The 20,579-nt window shown below is 41.6% G+C and overlaps 2 protein-coding genes across 3 annotated transcripts; one reads left to right on the top strand and one right to left on the bottom strand.

Annotated features, from left to right (window-relative positions):
• Position 1: 1 nt before the first annotated feature.
• Positions 2 to 5,554, top strand: nagk (N-acetylglucosamine kinase). Its single transcript, XM_035148504.2, has 11 exons — positions 2 to 137; positions 2,177 to 2,333; positions 2,729 to 2,813; positions 3,002 to 3,100; positions 3,196 to 3,337; positions 3,639 to 3,749; positions 3,843 to 3,955; positions 4,076 to 4,163; positions 4,240 to 4,337; positions 4,447 to 4,525; positions 4,905 to 5,554. Exons 2-11 carry the CDS (start codon positions 2,305 to 2,307, stop codon positions 5,105 to 5,107), a joined length of 1,047 nt encoding a protein of 348 aa, XP_035004395.1. The 5' UTR covers positions 2 to 137; positions 2,177 to 2,304; the 3' UTR covers positions 5,108 to 5,554.
• A 1,882-nt stretch (positions 5,555 to 7,436) lies between these two features.
• Positions 7,437 to 20,577, bottom strand: paip2b (poly(A) binding protein interacting protein 2B). Of its 2 annotated transcripts, none has more exons than XM_047338753.1 (4): positions 20,310 to 20,577; positions 10,677 to 10,843; positions 9,531 to 9,710; positions 7,437 to 9,423 (listed from the first exon to the last, which is right to left on the bottom strand). In XM_047338753.1, exons 2-4 carry the CDS (start codon positions 10,830 to 10,832, stop codon positions 9,367 to 9,369), a joined length of 393 nt encoding a protein of 130 aa, XP_047194709.1. In that variant the 5' UTR covers positions 10,833 to 10,843; positions 20,310 to 20,577; the 3' UTR covers positions 7,437 to 9,366. The 2 variants fall into 2 exon arrangements, with proteins under 2 accessions (XP_047194709.1, XP_035004396.1); XM_035148505.2 differs by lacking the exon at positions 20,310 to 20,577 and adding an exon at positions 17,444 to 17,603.
• Between the last annotated feature and the right edge of the window lie 2 nt (positions 20,578 to 20,579).

Raw genomic sequence — 20,579 nt, 5'->3', positions numbered from 1 at the left:
GGTGGTTTTAATTCTCACTTCCCCCTTCTCTCACGTCCGCTCCCTCCAGCTGTTAGAGCGCAGGTTCAGCGTGGTCATGGTGGAACGTGGAGCGGATTCCTCACAGGGTCACGGTGGTCCACAGAGAAAAGTTTGAGGTGAGGTCTTCAATGTTGTCGCCGGGTCTCTCTCCCTCTCTCTCTCTCTCTCTCTCTCTCTCTCCCCCTCTCTCTCTCTCTCTCTGCTGCCTCTCTCTCTCCTCCTGCACGGCTGCACCGGAACATCAGCCTCCAGATGTTGCACTGAGGCATCCGCTTACAGCCTTCACAATAAAACAAATAGTAAACACTCTGCCAGGTGGAAAATAGCAACACTAACAATGTATTTTAAGCGCAAGACAATATGTAGGTAATTGTCCCACAGGGTCAAAAGAACTGAGCTGTGTGTCCTGATTTATCTGATCTCAAGTACAACTGTTTATTTGTGGTAACTTGATAGAGCACAAATGTATTTATTTAACAATCTGCACTTTGTAACTATTAGATAAACTGGAAAACGTATATTATTATTATTATTATTATCTGTTGGTAACCTGAGAGATTTGGGGAAGTATTTATTAATATGTTCACACATCTTTTGGGTTTATAATGTATGTATGTATATAAACTATATACGAATATAATACAGCACAAAAACAAAGTGAATGCAAGAGATAAAGGATCAAATAAAGCGGTTAAAATCCATTTTATAAACATGCATTAAAGAAAAAATGTAAGCTGTAAATGAATTATGTCGCTTAGTGCACACTTTTATTGTGAAAGGCTGACATCTGTTACTATAGGGACTATGCTAAACTTGACATACTCCTGCAGGAGGAGTGAGTGGCGCGTGCTGAGCTTCTCTTCCTCCTCCTCACTCTTGTGTAACTTCAGCTCTGACTCACGCGCGCACACACACACACACACACACACACCAACTTTCTAACACAAATACATAAACCATGATGTAAAATAAACTGTATGCACTGAACCACAGGTGATGATTATATTATATATGATGATAATAAAGTGTTGTAGTTTACAGCAGGACTGTAAACCTCATAGAAACCTGCTGTGATTCCCTATACCTACAGTAAGTACTTTAACATATATGAACCACAGACATATGTCCGTTGCCAAAGACTGAAAGTTCTCTCTAAGCAGCCTGTGTTTGCGAGACCAGAACGACCTCCATATTAATGTGTTGCAGATGCCTCCTGCTGGCTCGCAGTGTCACCTAGTGTTGTTGTCCCTGTTTCAGGCCCATAAGCACGTGGTGTTTCATCTCGGTCAGTGTTGTTCTTGACAGTCAGAGGGGATTTTTAGACCGTGAGTCAGGGCATTAAATGGGTTTTTAACTGGCCAGGGTTCCTCCAGTAGAGAACAAATGTCTGTACATGTCCTGTCGTTCACTTTTTGTCGAGGAAAGTACAAGTACTCAAGTACTGTGCATGAGGAGATTACACATTTGAGGTATGTGCACTTGGGTATTGACATTTTTGACTTCTCTGGTACATTTTATTGAACATCTACAGCTACTGGTTACTGTTACCCTTAAATTTTTATTTTCACAACATATAATAATCCAATGAAAGACAACACAGTGTTGTTTTTAAGTTTTAAACATTTTGGTTTGAGACTCCTTCCACTGATGCATTAACAATCTAATATTTGCACATTCATATTATCGTTCATATTTTGAATCCAACTTGTTCATAATACGTCTTTGCTAAATATAAACAAGTAAATATAGATGTAGCAGCTCTTAACTATAACCATGCCAGAGAGTTGCGTAGTATTGCAGTATTTCATGTGATGCTGTAAATTAACCGGCTATAACAGGATATGAGTGGGTGGCAGAGGGCTGGTGATTATTCGCATGGTTTTATTTTAAATTTAAGTAGTGTTTTCTTTAGCTTTTGTAACATTGCTGGCTAAAATATGTTGTTTTTAAATAGTTGTTAAATTGCTTTTGATTTAAACATGCTTTGACCTTCTGGGTCTCGTCCTAACCCACTGGTATATAGTATAGTAAATAAGTATAGTAAATTGTGTGTGTGTGTGTGTATATATATATATGACTAAAATATAATGATATATGATTTTATATAATTGATTATACTAATTTTCACATAATTTACTGTATTTCTCTAATTTAGAACCACTGATAAAAAACACAGACGCTGATGCCATCTACTGGTCAATAATCTGCACTGCAGGTGTGAGTTCAGCTACATCCTCTCGCGATAGTTGCGCACTTGAACAGGACATAAACAGGAACCAGGACATGGCCTCCGTGTTCGGAGGAGTAGAGGGGTGAGACAGTCTTTAAATACTAAAAACCTTGATATTTGTTGAAGTTGTCAGTTAAAGTTAGTGTTTCCTGTTTCCTGTCATTGTTTTGTTCGCCTTACCCGTGTAGAAAAGTAGCGCAGCCGCCTGTAGTGAACCACTTTCATTCTCCCCTCTGACTGAAGTCTCGTGATCACTTCCAGTTTAAATGCTGCTGTGTGTATGTGTGTTTTTGTGTGTATGCATTTAAAGAAAAATGACCATATATAAATATTCTTGAAGCTTTTTATGTACTTGATCTGAGTCTGTGCTCGCTCCTCTGTGAGTTCTCCCATTTTCCCTAATGGCTTCTTTTGTTGTGGTCTTGATGGACTGAAGTGTTTGTCTCACCACACCTGTCCCCTGTCCTCTGTCTCCAGTGGAGGGACCCACTCGAAGGCGGTTCTGGTGTCAGGAGATGGGAGGATCCTGGCAGAGACAGAGGGACCGTCCACCAACCACTGGGTGAGCAGGGACAGGGACTTTATTTTAATACATTTTATTGTGTAAGCTACAAATTCTGAATACATACAGAGTGTGTGTGTGTGTGTGTGTGTGTGTGTGTGTGTGTGTGTGTGTGTGTGTGTGTGTGTGTGTGTGTGTGTGTGTGTGTGTGTGTGTGTGTGTGTGTGTGTGTGTGTGTGTGTACACAGTTGGTGGGGCTGGACAAATGTATTGAAACCATCAACGACATGGTGCAGAGAGCCAAGGTGGAGGCCGGACTGGATCCAAACACGCCACTGGGCTCACTGGTCAGTCCCACTGATCTCATACTAACGCATGTACGCTTTGACTGAGCTGTAATGAAAGGACCTTATACAGAAGTGTGTGTGTGTGTGTGTGTCAGGGCATGTCTCTGAGTGGAGGGGAGCAGAAGGACGCCATCGACAAACTGATCGCTCTCATGAAGGAACGCTTCCCCGGTCTCAGCCAGAACTACTTCATCACCACTGACGCCATCGGAGCCATGGCAACCGCTAGCGATTGTGGTAAATAGCCATTTTAAAAGTTGGCTATATTTACACTGTATTAAATATGAATCTCTAATGTGGATTTTGATGTTCAACTATTTTTACCATGTCAAATTTCAGAACATTTTGCTGCTCAGGTGAAATCATGACCTGAACATGTTTTAACAATGCAAAGGTTGATACTTTACCCTCTTCAGGTGTGGCTCTATATAAGAGATAACATTTATACTGGATGTTCTCTAACTTTATGGCTCGGTGACATCTAGACGCCGTCGTTATCCTCATGTCCGCTCAGCTCAGAGTCTTTTTCTCTCTGTAGGAGGCGTAGTGCTGATATCAGGGACCGGCTCCAACTGCAAGTTAGTAAATCCCGATGGCTCGCAGATCGGCTGCGGAGGCTGGGGTCACATGATGGGAGATGAAGGATCGGGTAACCACGGCGACACGAGAAACATTAAAAACGGACAAACTGCATGTTTAAAATTGGAGAATGTCACGTTTAATTCACCTCTCTGTCTCTCAGCGTTCTGGATCGCTCATTTGGCGGTGAAGACGGTGTTCGATGCCCGAGACCACCTGGTCGCTCCTCCTCATGACATCACCCACGTCACAAAAGCCATGGAGGAATATTTCCAGGTCAGACCAAATCAGTCACTTCCCAGCTGCTGCTCTCTGCTGCATGGAAGAGCTGACCTTTAACCTTTAACCTTTAAACCGACTGGGGTGTTGTAGTAACTTGAACTGAATTCATCCCAGGTGACAGATCTGATGGGCTTGCTGCCGCACCTCTACAGGGACTTCCAGAAGTCCCACTTTGCTGGTTTCTGCAAGAAGCTGGCTGAAGGTAGTTGGTGCCATCACTTCCTGCTCAGTAGAAAATAATAAGTTGGGTAAAATAAAAATGGTGTTTTGCGTTTAAGGTGCGGAGGCCGGGGACGCTCTGTGTCAGTACGTGTTCACTCAGGCCGGGAGAGTCCTGGGGAAACATGTGGAAGCCGTGTTGCCTGCAGCACAAGAGGTAACATCCTCACACACACACACACGCACAACAGCACAGAGGTGTGTTTTCACTCATTCGCCATAAACACTGACTCCACGTGTTTCACTACATCTTGGTCTCCTGACAGCCTCTGTTGAGCGGGGACCACGGCCTGCCCATCCTGTGCGTCGGTTCGGTGTGGAAGAGCTGGGAGCTTCTGAAGCCAGGTCAGTGTCCCTGGGGCCTCACGTTATCGCTGTGTCTCAATTCAGGGGCAGCAACAGCAGTAAGGGGAAGGACAAGCTGCTGACACAAATATTGGAAATCCTTCGTAGACCAGACTGTCTCATTTTAGTTTTGCCTTTGTGGGCCGCGTAGTGTCCTACTTGGTGCTAACCTACCATACTAGCTGTATAAAGATAAATCCACAACCAGATAAACACACACCAGGTTCATCAGCTGCCTCTTTCTTGGCTCATTTTAGCGGTTGCTGAGGGGCAGGACCTTAATTTGTCATTGACGTGATTCGATGCTACTCTCTGCTAAGGCATGAAAAGTTACGCTGTTGTCACGACGAACTCTCACTTCCTGTTTCTCTCTGACCAGGGTTCACAGAGGTCCTCGATAAACTCGCCTCATCTGACCACTTCAAGGGCCGTTTCCATGGATACAGCCTCCTGAGCTTGCGGCAGTCCTCGGCTCTCGGCGGCGCCAGTCTTGGAGCTCAGAGTTTAGGCACCACGCTGACCATGGATCACGCTGCCAATGCCGACGTTTTCTACCGACACACCTTCAGCAGCAGCCAATGAGAGTACAGTGGAGGAGAATGTAACGCCCTGTTTGTAATGGTTAGCATAATTGCTAATAATGCTAGTAATAATTACGATAATGACTCTACCAATGTTGAAAATATCCCAGATTGTGCTGCTTCATTCCAAATCTTTGTACCTTTGTTTACATTTGACATGTATAATAAAATACACCGTTAATTTGACGGAAAACAGATGCAGGGTTGTAAATCATCTCTGAAGATAATTCAAGTTTCAATCAAAAGAAATCAGCACTTTGTTCATTGTTGTGCAGGTTAATTCTGTACTTGTTTTTCACCACTAGATGGTGCTGTTTCCCTGCCTTTCTACTTGTTGGGCCCACACGTGCTGAGATATTGCTGAATGTGTCTTTATTCACAGCTCAATCATTTACAATTTTTTCTTATTGATCTTTCAGATTTATAATAAACATGATTCATTACTTTACAGGAGCCAGTGGATTTCATAACTTTGTGTCTAACGGAGGGGAAAAGGTGCAAAGCTGCTTTACAGGTTGTCTCAGTGTAAAAAGTTTGTCTTTTAAAAGCTTTACGCACGTTACATTGCTCCACAGGCTTGTCTGCTGGTTCACAGCGTCTCATGAGTCATGACTGAAATAATGCAGAGAGCAGCGGTAATAGAATAATTATCCACTGGATAAACAAAGTTTGATTAAAAACAGCACAGCACACAGTGTATGGCAGCTCAGTTCAGCTTCACTGCTGAGATTTCATCACCAAAGAGGAGCACATCTTTGTGTTGAATTGTGCGACTGGTTAGTATTTGTCCTTGTTTCTGTTATTCTAGCGGGTTTCCAATTGAAATGAGTTTTAATTTGACCACTACTCACACTGACTGTTTTCTCTCGTCTGCAGCCTCCAGGCTTTGTCACCAAACCCAAACTGCACTGACACTCAGCATTACTGCGACGTCAAACCAAACCCCAATCTCACCTCATGCATACCAACATTTTTTTTTAATTAATGACATTTCCTTCTACATTTTCTTCATTAAAACCTCTGCATGGCAATTTGATATCTTACATTTGTGACAGGATTAGATTTTTTTGTTCTTCTGTTGACGTGTCCGACTGTGATTTTCATGTAATCACATTTTTTAAACCAATATTTTAAATGCATTTCTTAAGCAACCATGCATTTGTTCTATCTGGCGTGATGATGTCTGAGGCCACAGTATCAGCTTGCAGGTGACAATGTTCTGCTGGATTCACCACATTTGCAGTCGAGTGTAAAAGCGACGGGATGAGATGTTCTTGATTAACCTTCACATTAAAACCTCTGGAAGCCCCCTCCCTAAAAATGGCAGACAGCAGGTATTTTTTATCAGGGATATCACCACTGCTCTCATCCACTTCCTCTTTTTCTGAAAGTCCTCCTATGACCTCTGCTCCTCTACCATAGACAGTACCTGCTCCTCTCCAGCACTGTGGACGAGGGGGACACAGCCCTGTGAAAGAAACCTCTACTGTTAGCTGTGATAATATAAACTCTTACGTTGCAGGGGGTCAATCTATCAATTAAAACATGAAAACCATGCTATCCCAGAATGATTGGACAGGAACATTAAGGTATCTTGCAGTCCTTCCTAAAGCCTCCAGAGGTCAACATAAGTGAAGACTGGGGTCAGACTCTGTCCTGACATTTGTCATTAAGGCCTCAGGCAGATCAGGTTCTGTGGTGAGGTAGCATGAAAAACACAAAGTACCCAAGTTTTCAAATGTCAGACGAGTAATCCTTAAATTGATCGTGTGTAGTCCGACATTGTGTCTCCATCCTGAATTCAAAACAACAACTTTAATAGACACTACATAGATTTAAGGAAAACGTAGATTGGAAATCAGGGTCAGTTGTAAAATGTGTACGGAGGAACACAAACATTTGAGTTCAATAGACCAAAGTACTCTTGTAACAGTAAAAATACTATATAAACTTTACTACTTGAGTAAAAGTACATGGTAAATAAAAACTGGGTTTTAAATGTACTTAAGTATACAAAGTAAAAGTACGAGACAAGAGTAGCCCAATTCCTACCGTAGCAGTCAACTACATCATTATGGCTGTGAACATTTAACACATTGCACCTAATGAGGAATAAGAGAATTCCCTCATTAGTAATTAATTCTTAGAGGAACAAAAAAATTTAAACTTCAAAACGTAGTGTTTCTATTCTACAGTAAATTACTTGTACAAGCATTAAGACTTTATGCATCTATATAATAAATGTTGAATTTACAGATCAAACATTTACAAACAGTCTTGGTCCACCACGCCTCTCATCAGAATGTGACAAAACACACGACACTGAGCCGTTTGTCTTTAACATCTTTATTCATCTTTTTTCATTATTTTTATTTGTATTGAAATTCATACTCTGTGTCTTCTGGACCTCTTTTTTTTTTTTTCCTTAAACGGCATCTGTCATCTAACTCGAACAAAAATCACCAAAAATGATTTCCATGTTGTACAATCCACCTGGCGGACATTCCTATTGGCTTCACCAGGGTGCCATTCGACATCTGTGGTCCAACACTGTGAGGAAGTTCCCCTTTTTAACCGCGTATTCGCCGTCTCTGCTGCGCGGCTTCAACGAGACACTCGAGCGCTCGATTCTCTGCGAGCTGCAGGGATGGACAGACTGAAGCGCTTTCACCTTTCAGAGGCCAAACGCCAGTGCACGAGTGTGTGCGCTGAACCTCAGGAGACATTAATGTCGCCGTTTATACCACAAAGTAATAGCGGTATAAAGACGACTGATGTTCAGATCACATTTCCCCTTGTGACAATGCTGCCTCCAAATTTTGGCAGAGAAGACGAAAACTTGACTCAATAATTAATGATTACTGTAAATGGTTTTCCTGAAAATCATAATCTCTTACTATTTCAGTGGTTAAATAGACGAACTTCCTCAAAAAACAGTCAACCTGCAAAGAGAAGATGAGCAAAGAGGCCATGCCGTCGGCCACGTGTCCCATACTGCTTTATTCTGATTGGCTTGTGAGCAATACTGCCTCCTAACGCTTTCCTCATACAAATAGGACTGAATGGACACCGCAGGTTACTGTACCCAGTAGAGACACAAAACACCTCGTCCTCAAAAACATGAAGGAAAAACAAAAAAAAAAAAAGAAGAAAAGAGGAGGAGAGGCTGTTTGAAAACCTGATTTTGGAGATGCACACTTGATCTGACGCTGGACAAACCAAGTTGTTCTGGCAGAAAGAGGCAGTGGCTGTGTTCCAGACCAAACACTCCCCTGTAACAAGGTTGCTCAATACATGTCGTGAATCCAAACGGAACCAAAGACTGAAACGACGAACATAGAAACGACTTAACTGAATTTTTTTAAGGTTCAAAAAGCCCTGACCATCCCTCTATATCGACATGATCCTTGCTAAGCTCGACTTGATGCATAAATGGGAACTCACATCTCTGTTCTTATAAACTGGACAAAAGAGAAACATGGACTTCCACATAAATTGGGAAAAATAATAATTCATCCATGAGTACACGTGTCCATGTCTTTTCTGGTCACACAAAGTGCACAGGGAGGGCGGGGGGTCTGTATTTGGTTTGGAACGGAGCCGCTGCGGATACAAATAACGACCCGCATCTCTCGATGCACAAGGGCTGTGATGTCACAGGGACATCATAGGAGCAAATGTTTTGGCGGGTTTGCTTGACCGCGATGACTCTGCAGAGCAGCAGCAGATGCCCATCAAGTCCCCTGAAGTGTGAGTCGTTCTCTAAGCTCACTGTCATGGAAACCCTCGATGAACGAGGGCGTGAATGAATTTTTTAGATGTTCTGGATTCGTTTTAAGTTTTACCCCGGCATCACTCCTTGGTAGCTGCCTCGGTTCAAAAGGGGACTTAGATGAGCTCGGCGGACTCTGCGAAACATCGGCGGTGTCATCTGAAATGGGATGAGCTGGAACCCGCAGTGGGGCTGTTCTGTTATTACACCCCTCCCCCACCCCTGTTCCCAATGTCCCTCAGTTTACAAGAAACAAACAGGAAATAAAAAGATTAAAGAAACATAAAGAAAAGAATAGAGAAAAAAAAAAGAAATCCCCCCACCCCCCAACTGGGCCTGCCAGCACGCCACTGACTTCAAGTGTGTGCGTGTGTGTGTATGTGTAAGAATCAGTGTGTCCACGATGGTGGCCTCCAGAGTCTCTGAGAACATGTGAGGACTGGTGTGTGTTTGTGTGTGTGGAGGCTCCATGGGGGTGAGGGGGACTCCTAGTATTTCTTCCCCGGAACAAACTCCTTCGCTTCAGGATTCAAGATGCTCTTCCTCTGCAGGAAAATAAAGAAAAGGCGAGTAAGAAAACACTCCTCTTAACTGTAAATGATTAATACTAAAGTGCACTAAGGTTAAAAAAATAAAACAATCTGTGACTCACCGCCACTTCCTCCAGGTTGTGGTGATCGCTGACGGACAGGCTGTTGAGCTGCTGCTGCAGCTGCCCCATCCCCTGGTTGTTGAGGTCACGCGACGGGATGAACCAATCCTGGTCCTCCTCCTCAAGCATTTCCTGGAAGCAGCGCTCCAAGAATTCTTGCTCCAACAGCTCCTCCTCCACCTGGGGAGACGGGAAACACAAGTGAGCGGCGAAATCAAGGGACAGAGAAGACCAAGAGGATGGAAAACAAGGAGAGGGTGGTTTGCTTGAGTGAATTTGCATAAAAAGTATACGGGAGGTTTCGTAAAACGCATGAGTCATCGATCTGAGCGAGACAAAAAGACTTGAGTTGGAGATAAGAGGGAGCCGAAAAGGGCATCAGAGATTGGAAGAGGATGGATTTGAAAAGTCACAGACACCTCTACCCACATAACACTAATCATGTGACTCAAGAGATTAAGGTTGGGTCCAAATAACACCCAATACATGACGAAGAAAAACGTCTGTATGACATGAGGTCGAGGGGACAAAAGAAGCAGGAGTGAGGTAGTGTCTGTGTGTTTTATCAGCCATTAGCTGCGCTGACAATCATGGGAAACAGGAAAATGAGTGGATGGGAGGATGATAATGGAGGGTAAGGGGAAGCAGATAAAGATAAAATGGCAGATTTTTATGGAGAGCGTGGAAGAGGTTTTAAGAAGAACCATGACAAGCAAGACAGGGCAACACGGCAGGAGGAGGTGGTAAACTGGAAGGTCAAGTGAAGGACATTCAAGTTTAAAGGGCATCACAGACTTAACCAGAGAGCCAGCGTTAAGACAAGGTCTTTCAACAGGAGAAACCCCCGACTGGTCTTCATATGACGTTCAATCACAAAAGACACTCGAGAGGAGACACTGAATCCAAATGATCCTCCTGCGCTGGAAATCCAACCCGTCAACAAACCTCTCTAATCATGTTTTTTAAGACTAATAGAGACTGAATTGAGCACCAATCAGGGGCTTTTATTGGCAACTTGCAAATCGGGCTAAATATCATGCTCTGAACTAAAGTTCAACCAACAGCATGATCAAAGGTCCTTTCCTGCTCTAACAAGTGTCTGTGATGTGTTCAATGTCCCATAACATGTAGAATGAGCACACACACCTGTCTGTTATACTCCTCTTCATTCTCCATCCACATGTACTCGGCGAACGGGTTGGCGTCGCTGCCCTCTCCTGCATGCCCATTGGCCACCGGCTCCTTTCCCTCCTTGCCTGGAGCACCGCCTCCCGGTGTCTTGGCCACCTCTGGACCGCTCATCTCAGCCGGCTCTGCAAGAGAACGCAGTGTTAATAAAAAATGGAAATTAGAAAAACTCAAAATTAGGAAAATAAATTCAGATTAAACACCTGGTTTTCTTCTTTCCTTGGAAGACATAACATTGGCTCATCTAATATTACTCTCATTGACATATATTTATATTGTCTCATCTGAATCAAGGCTCTGAGGTTTTAGCCCTGGATCCAAACTTAACGAATCAGCAGTGTCTCAGTTACATTTTTGCTACAGCTTGAAAACTGCAAAAACCAAATAACACTTTTCAATATCTCATGGTCTGAATAAGACTGAAAACGACACCAATATCTGGGACTGATCCTGCTCATATGTGTCTCCAAAAATAACATACAATACACCCAATAAGTAATGTTCTTACTGAACATTTTGAAATTAGTCCAAAGGCATTTAAGAGCTGCAATCGAGTTTCCAGGTTTTGTATACTGCAGGAAAAGAGTGTTTAAAGACACACACACACACACCGAGTGGTGTAGACAGACAACATGAAGACCTGCAGCACCACTTACAGACAAGCAACCCTTCGACATCAGTTACTGAAGGCTGACCACAAAGAGAAAATACAACATCGCCAGAACTTCAGTACAGTACAACAATGGTAGGAAAACTGTGAGGTAAAAACAATTAAGACAGTAAATCAGGTTACACACCTACTGACAAACAGAAGCATGAATATAAGCTAGTATTTTTCTTTGTTAAAACACGCATTTCACTAGACGCTTTTTTGATGTCACATAAAATGACAAATATTGGCCTTTCAGCCAATCACTCTGCTCAACAGCTGGGCCAATCACAGATGCTTCCCAAATATTGCAACAAATGGAAAAACTAAAAGTGGAAACTTCTCACAGTCAGAACGTACTTTTATTTTTATTAATTTGTATCATTCTTTAAGCAAACATGCAAAATAATCTGATATAAAAGAATATATTTAGTGTCTTTAGATTCTGAACCATTTATCTACAACAAGACATCATCCTGGTCTTTATTAAATTGTAGATTTTGGCATTTTCATAATTTAATTTCATAAATTGAGCAGCTCGCTGATTACCGAGGGGAAAAAAAGCAATAGCTCAATAAAAAAAAGCAACACTCCATTGTATCCCAACATACAAAAATAAAACATGTTCACAATGACAGGTGACATGACAGAAAATGTTTAGAACCCACTTGTGCTGGTGCTATTTATAGGCTGCAGGTGCAGCCCAAACGAAAACCGGTAAGGAATGAAACTAGTTTAGTGCAGATGTTTGACTGACACTGTGCTACAGACATGAAGGTAGTACTTCTAGAGCTGATCATGACAGTTCAGGGCTCCAGAGTGTGACCGAAAGTCTGTGAAATGGAACAAATAAGGTCTTCAGGCGCACCGGTGCTCCTTACAATAAGCTGGTCTGTCTCTATTTTAGCGAGTTGCGTCACTTCCTCATCTCACACACAGGCCCTGGGCTGGCCCCGCCCCCACTCTCACTCACCCAGTGACATGCGGACAGTGAAACAGAGATGAGGTGAGAGGCGGTGAACAAGCGGGTATATGACTAACAGTGGTGACGAAAAGTGTGAATACAGAGTTTCCATGACGTAGTGCTAATGATAAACGATTAGTGCCACTGATTGAGGCTCAGAGGAGAAGCAGCGGTTGGTTTGTACCGTGTCTGGGTGTCCTCCCTCCACTCTCCTACTGACTTGTGCTCACTTTACACTTAACCAGACACACAATACAATCTAAATCATAACCATCCCATCCTGTTTACTGAGATGGTGACATTCTGTGCCAAATAATGTTTAATAATTTTTCAAGAGCAATTTTTGTTTAGAGCCAGAGAGTTCATTTGATTAGGATATTTTTTATTCACATTCAAATGTCAGACTGAATATTCTTTAGAATTAAGTTCACCGCTCTTTGACATGCACGATTATGCTATAATATTATATCAGTTGTATGAAGTGGTTTCAAAATGATTATCATTTATTGCAATAATTTCTGGGACAAAATATTGTCCAACAAAATTTGTTATTGTGAAAGGCCTACATTGATTTTTGTAACACATCAAGTTAGAGGCTTCCTGGCACAGTTTACAGCTTTAGTTCTGAGAATTTCTTCCATATCCGAGCAGATGTAGTATTGTACAATGAAATATTCTGGACTGAATCGATATCGAAAATCTAAACCTTGTGATTCGAATTGATTTGGGAAATCAGTGGTGATACCCAGCCCTTAAGAAATTACCAACATATAAGGGAACTGTCAAGAAAAGGTATAATAGGCGTGTTATTGCGGAAAATGTTTGGGTGCACCTAAATGAAAGAGTTAGGCGCATCAGTGCAACCCATGTAAAAAGTTAGTCTGGAGCCGGCAGTTGGTTAGAGAGTAACTTTGAGATTGATCACGTTTCTCGGCACATTGCATCTCCCCCTTTCTGGTGAAACGTCAAATTTGCAGCCTCATTTTCATGCAACTTACTTCCTTCTTATTGCTTCTTATCTCATCTTTTCACTGGGTGGATAAACAAAGCCTGTCTCAAGGTTAGAATAACACAAAAGTAAAAAATCACTGCTTGTGCTCATCTTTGCACAAATACAAACGAGTGAGAATCTCTAAATCGACTGAGGATCCATCAACATGATGCAACTCTCCTCAACTACAAAAAACAAAGTTGCCCTTGTGTAAATACTGTAGTTCTTTCTTCTCATGACCTTTCCATGTGGATTTATGATCTGCTGCTTGAATGGACACAATCTCATAGCTGAACATCGACACCTGCTCTGAAAACACTGTACATCCTGAATGTTTTACTTGGCCTTTTTGCCATTTGTGTTAACACTAGCTGGCTGTCTTCCACACCACAAGGAATTCCAATAACAAAGCAACACAATACAACCAGTTTCTGACGTGGACTATCCAGCGCAGCAACAATGTTGCGTATCCAGACCTGCAGCTTCACTTACACAAGACTGAGTGTCAACCACATGACATGACAGTCCACCAACCACAGAAACAGGGTGAATGCACAGTAGGAAAATCCTACTCATACAAATCTAGTTTGGGGGTTAGGGGCTGAAAAGTTTGGGAACCCCCTCGCTAAAGATTAAGTGATCATGGTTATCCTGCACTTTTTGCTACACATAAATACTTTTAGTATTTGAACTCTGCAAAAGAAATGCTCAGCCAGTGCCTACATATGCATTTTTACTGTGACGTCATTTGTGGGATTTCATATGTCAAATGTTTACAACCTAAGCCAAGTAAGTCAATAAATGTACTTTAATTGTGCCTCAAATAAAATGTCCCCATTATATTGCGCTAAACAGTGATCCAAAAGATTTGTAAATATAGAAACACAAACCAAATATTTGCCAACCTTCAATAAGTTAATTGAGCACTTACATTTTTCTGTTCCTCTCCAGCCATTCTCTAGCTCTGCAATTAACGTAACGACAGTGTATAATGTGATGAGGTGGGAGACATATGCTTAGGCTTTCTGCTGCAAATAGAATATAGTTCTTATTTTATATCAATTATGAGTACTCACTGCCTACAGGAGATCAGCTCTCAGAGGGTTAACTGTGCTTATATACAGAAATGCAATACTTTCATAATGAATAAAAAGGGGTAATAACAGTTTGTCCATCAGTGTTTCTGTGGCACAGACACAGAACTACCTCTACGATGAGATATGACCATTATGACATAATCCTTAGACTGCCAGCCAGCTCCAACAGACTTGTCATGACTCAACTGCAGCCTCGCGGTGGATAGAGGGGGAGGGAAAGGGAGGGAAAAAAAAAAGAGATCTAAAACGGGCCGTGAACACAGCTCCAGGGTCAGCCTCATGCACACACGCATTTGTGTGTTTGACTTGCAAGGAACGATTTAGAGTCCCCAAACCCGGTGGATCTTCACCCGCGCCGTTACCTGATGTCCAAAGTCAGAACATTCTGTTACTTTGACGCCTGCTCCTGCAGCTTCCATCTTGGTCGCTGTGATCCAACACATGAAGACAGAGTGTGACCTGAGGCAGAGTGTCGTTCACTGGATGCAGCTCAAATAAACATGGATAATCTAAGTAGGTTAGCAGACTAAGAAGAGGTGTGTCTATATGTGTTAGCAATGATAACGCAGCCTAATTATTCAGCGCAGTGATTTGCAGAAGACGTCAGCTTTAAAAAAAGGCAAACAGAGAGCGAAAGGTTTAAAGAGAATGTTTTGCGGGAGAATACACAGAGGCCCAGATTTAATTATGCACTGTCTGAGCAAGGTGCAAGTCCCAAGTGTTTAAGGCATTTGTGCAAGTGTGTGCTAGTTCCATTAAGTTTTAACAAGAACTTTGCTCAGGTTTGCTGGAAAAAGATGCACAGCAATTATGATATTTTGCATTTGATTTAATGATAAAATGAAGCAAAAGTGCCAATCTGATTTCTGGTTTGCGCTTTTTAATTGTGAGGATTCTGATGCTTTTCTCTTATTTTTAAGTTGTGAACAGCAGATATCACTAATAAGAGCATTCCCGAGTTAAATAAAGAACAAATAGAAAAAATTAAGCTGCATCCCTTTGAGAATTATCATGTGAACACTAGCCCTAAAATCAATTTACAACCGCTGCAACTGTTCAGTAGCGCGAACATTTCTCTGCTATCCTCAGACGACTCAGTAGCAAATGGTGAACTGGTATAAAGAATAGTAAAGACAGTCAGCACTGTGCCATTATGAACCGCACAAAGCACTTAACATGTACACGTTGCATAACCGTGTGTTGGTCACCATGTAATATTTAGTTAGCAGAGCTTGGCCCATCCAGCAAGCAGAGTGCGATATGATCATATCTAATGAGAATCATGGGTAAACAGTGGAAAAGTAAAGGGCTGTACTGCAGCGGTGCAACACAGATAGTGTTAAAATGATGTAAAACTTACAAAACCTGTTTTGCAATTGGCAAATGTATCTTATGTTGTAACCTGAAACACAGACACACTGAAATTGAGCTTTCGGGAATTTTGATGTTTAGTTTTCATTGGTTTCTGACAAATAATGGACTGAATGCTAAAGTTATAAGCAACATTTAGACGAGTGATTGAAAGTTTGCCAGTTACGATTCATGCCCTGTATACTGCACTAGTACATTGAATATCTTTAGGTTTTGAGCTGGTGATTGGACAACATTTTACACAGATTTCTCAAAGAGACAATTCAATGAGAAAACAGGAAAATGACAATGAAATATTGTGTAGATATTTCTCCACATCACCTCATTCAGTCCAGTTGTAAACGGTTTCATAAGCAGCTGAAATCAAACGGGAAAATATGAAACTACAGACATGAAAATGTTATTTACGTCTGTTGACGACTTTGTTTGAATGTATTTTGATCTTTAGAGAAAGCCTGGGATACTTTGTGTCGCAAAGAAAGGTAAAACTCAATCTGAGTAAATTATAAACTCATCAAGGAAATTATATTTATCTAATTTAACTATATGTCCTGCTTTACTGTATCAGTACATTTTATATATTAGGTTGAGTTTTTGATTCGACAAACCTGATATCACCATGGGCTTTTGGACATTTTACAGTTTTCAATTCATTAAGACAGCAAAAAAAAAAAGTACTACAAAGTACTACATTGACAATGAAAATGTTTCAGTTGTGGAACTAAAAACATTCGTTTATATAGTTATATTTGCCATTTCTGATTCACACCAGTTGCAAAGTGTTGAATAAGCAGCTGGAATTAAAGGGACAACAACACAAACAGGCTATGGCGCTTAAAGGATATATAAGAGTTGAGAAATATCAAAATATTCAACTTTACACATGTGAAAATGAGAGTTTAGGGAAACCCCGGGATACGTCGTGTACCTAAGGGTGAGTAAAAAGAAAAACTGTAAAATCTCAAACACAGATTAAATGTGCGACAGATCAGTGAGAATCACAGAAAGGTCTGTGCGGCTCCATCCCCTGTGGACACAAGATGCTGGGAACAAACCGCTCCATAACACATTATGTAACGCAACAGTTAGTGTCCTGTGTGTAATGGGAGCGTCGTCGTGGCTCACCCCGGCTAACATCCCTGCGCGGCTAACGGGGCTAATCCAGGTGTCCGGGGCCTACCTGGGAAGTTGGTGTAATGGATTGGACTGGTTTAGCCGAGGTGATGCTAAGCGGCTAGCATATAGGTAGCTGTCAGCGAACGGGCCTAAGGTGAATGCTAATCCAGCAACAACAAAGGGTAGAGGGCTGGGTGAGCGAAAACAGTTATTTTCAGTTAAGTGGCAACGAGGAGAAGCGTGGAAACGTCTCAAAAGCCAACGCAACACGTTAATGCGTCGACGCGGTGAGGTATTACGACACAGAAACCGCGCACCGAGGTCAAACTCCGCTCCCGTTCGGATGCTAGAGGCCAAACAAAGTCGGCTACTCCGCTACGAGCTAGCGCGCTGCTAAAGCTAAGAGCTAATGCTAAAGCATGGCAGCATCACGGAGGCAGGTCAACAACACAAGCCTCCGCTGCGGGGATTACAGCAGCCCGCCGCGCCACACGACACAAAACCGCGTGGCGTCGAGCTCCCCGCGCCCCGTGTTACCTGGCATCGTGATCCCGGTGTTCGCCTCGAAGTGTGACGTTATTTGAAGTTGTCGCAACTACACCGCGAAGAGTGCGTTCGTCGTTTCTCTCCGTGCGGCCGCTGCTCCGTGCTGCTGCTGCTGCTGCGACGTAGCTCCACTCAGCTAAATCCCGTTAGCCACCTCTGCTAACGTTACAGGGGGGTCACGTGAGCCGCTGCTGCGTCCAGGGGCTTTAAGGAGCGTGGGAATTTTACTTTTCACGTTTGGTCTGAGCGAACGTGAAAAATAAAAAGTCATTATTTATTCTTTAAACGGCTATTTTACATATTGTTCGTGTATAAGAGTGAGAAAAAGAACCAGTTATAAAGACAGGATCATGTTAATGTGATAGAAAAGTAAAATCTGGAATGTCAAAATGGTTCTTAATAAAAAAGAGATTTAAAAAAATATAATAATTTTAAAACCTTTTATAAGATGGGGCTCTTTTACACAAGTTAAGCACATATTAACGATTCGCATTCCTTTTTAATCTTTTGTAAGAACTCTAATGCATTTGAAGTTGATAATTGTCTAAAATTCCGTTTTTTTGTTTATGAACTTTAGAAGGGATTGAAATTCTGTTTCTCCCTGAACGTGTGTGTAAGCATTTACGTAGAAATATAAGTACACAACATTTAAATAACGCAACAATAAGTTCTCAAGTGTCATAAGTACACATCATACAAGTATGCAGTCAAAACCTCACATGGCAGATAGGATATGAACTTCAGTGTATGATTGCTGTGCAATCTTATTGTTATCACATAATTGTGTTGTTATTAATCTATGTTTTTAAATTAAATGGTTTGAAACAAACTCAATTTAAAAACCAATAGAATTTCGATATTCAAGTTTTGGTTTTATAAATGCCTCAATTTCAGAATTTGGTCTGGCGTGATCCATAACGCTAGAATACAGTTCTCTTCTTACCATGGCATATCCTGATTTATACTGATACTGACAAATATACTTAATCATATTGTGTTATTGATTTCAACTATATCAAACAGCCTTAGTTCAGATGTTTTGAAATCATCTGACATATTCGGAGGATGCTGATGTTTATTTTCAGGATGACCAGCATCGACTGATAAATATGAATGTGTAGTTATGCAGGTCTACAGTGCACGTGATATGCAACTGAAAAACAAACCAAAAATGCAAAAAAAGCTACACCACAACATCTAGACAAGACCCTCTACTGTCTTTTTCCCTTTCCTATTCCCCATCTAATCATAGTGAATGATTAGAGGATTGATCCTCAGACTGAACAAGATCCAGCTCCGATGCACTTGGAGTACAAAAACACTATCAATCACTGAACCTCTCTCCTCTGCTATCCCTTCAGATGAAAAACAGCAAGGAGTTTTCTGTGTTAAGAAAAATTAATCAAATGTGGTTGGTGTGTTCTTTTTTTCTTACCCTCTCCCGTTCAATCAACAACCAATATCACAACAGAAATAAACACCATTGGGCTTGGTGTGTCACCACCAGAAATAGATATTGTGTTCCTTTGTTCGCCAGTTTCAAGTTCCAGTGGTTAATGTCGTTAGTTATGCTAACGGAGTGACTGACAATAACTGACACTGTGGTTGCCTAGCAGCAAGTGAGGCATGATCCTATGGTGCTTTTGCCTGCAACAACTTCTTACAAAAATCGATTGTCCTATTCTCGAGCCAACAAAGAACGTCCGACACTTTTAATTTGCAGCTTTACAATGAAAAAAAGACAAATGTGAATACCTTCAAGTCAGGAGTTTATTCATAATGCGATAAGGTCAAGAACTTATGTGACTGATCATTCAGTCATGACATGAGAGTAAAAACATATGGAGGACCTGCAGCAACTGTTTCTGCTTCTGTTAATTACCAAAGACATTAAAGAGGCCACACTTAATTTAACAATTTCACCTTTAAAGGTTACTGCTCACTGCGCTCAATACAGATCAAATAGTATCAAAATAGTTGAATTAAATCTAATCCAATGGAGTTGACCCTCTGTCCTGAATCTACATTTATTTTTCAATTAGAATAAACATACTGGGGGGGGTTTACCCTTTCAGACTATCTGCAGTGCAACAACTTTGTGAGGGAATTAAGCTTCACTTTTGGTTGAACTGCAACTCAAAAACATGAAACGCGTGAAAAAAGCCAAGGGGTCACAAGTAGACATGTGATCGTTAAAGGGGACATAAATCAAAAAGTTCGGGAAGGCAGTGATCCAGGCTAATCAAATAATTGACCAATCGTTTACGTGCTACACGTCACAGTAACGCTGAGATTCAAGGTTCGGGGCTCACAGTGGGTACGTGAACGCAGCACGAGAGCAAACACCCCCCTCTCGCTCTAGCAGCTCGCTCTCCTCCAAAAACACAAATGCCTGCGTGGCTTAGGGAAATACAAGCGTTTCTGTCAATCGATCACAAATAATCCAAAATGGCTTTGATTAGCTTCGATGTGGAGGACTGACAAGTTGTCGTGATAAACAACGTGTTATCAAATGATTCACTGTGTCCATAACACTTATAGATATATTACTGATCTGAGGAAAGAGTGGAGATGTTCACGAACTCGACAGTGCTCCGGTATTGTAGTATATAAAGTATAGTTATAGCTCTTTTTTTATAGTTTGAAACTCAGTGTTTAAGTGGTGCCGATGTTAGGCAACGTGAAATGTAAACAAGTAATCAAAAACACCCAGTAGCACAAGTTTATTGGTGTGCATCCAAACATTGTTGACGGTTAGTTTCTCTTGTTGTTTTTTCTCCCTGCTCTTTCTTTCTGTTTCTTAATGATTGATTACTATCCCCCCCCCCCCCTTTTTTTATAATAACAACAGACTCACCACACAACTTCAAGTGCCAGTAGTGGGGGAATCCACAAACAAGCTGTCGGTACTGGGGTGAAAACTGCTCTTTTCCGGTCCCGGATGTCTCAAGAAAAAAGCGCAGAGAATACAATGTTCCTGTTTTCTCCACTATGGTAAATAAACAGTGGTCTCCTTAGTTATTTTTCTCCTGTTATTGACTGAAAAAACGGATAAATCCAGTGTTTGTCTGCCGAAACGTTGAGACTGAAAAACATAAGCGTCGTGGTCGCGTTTGTCCAGCTATAG

The sequence above is a fragment of the Hippoglossus stenolepis genome, chromosome 23, assembly GCF_022539355.2.
Source record: "Hippoglossus stenolepis isolate QCI-W04-F060 chromosome 23, HSTE1.2, whole genome shotgun sequence".
Classification (NCBI taxonomy): domain Eukaryota; kingdom Metazoa; phylum Chordata; class Actinopteri; order Pleuronectiformes; family Pleuronectidae; genus Hippoglossus; species Hippoglossus stenolepis.
This window is presented reverse-complemented; position numbering and strand designations above follow the sequence as displayed.

Excerpts from the sequence above, each read along its gene's own strand:
- nagk (XM_035148504.2), top strand. The coding sequence starts at position 2,305 with ATGGCCTCCGTGTTCGGAGGAGTAGAGGG. Across the intron at positions 3,101-3,195 it reads ACACGCCACTGGGCTCACTG|GGCATGTCTCTGAGTGGAGG; the intron begins GTCAGTCCCACT and ends TGTGTGTGTCAG. Across the intron at positions 4,164-4,239 it reads CTGCAAGAAGCTGGCTGAAG|GTGCGGAGGCCGGGGACGCT; the intron begins GTAGTTGGTGCC and ends TTTGCGTTTAAG.
- paip2b (XM_035148505.2), bottom strand. Across the intron at positions 9,711-10,676 it reads AAGAGGAGTATAACAGACAG|GTGGAGGAGGAGCTGTTGGA; the intron begins GTGTGTGTGCTC and ends CCGTCTCCCCAG. Across the intron at positions 9,424-9,530 it reads ACAACCTGGAGGAAGTGGCG|AGGAAGAGCATCTTGAATCC; the intron begins GTGAGTCACAGA and ends ATTTTCCTGCAG.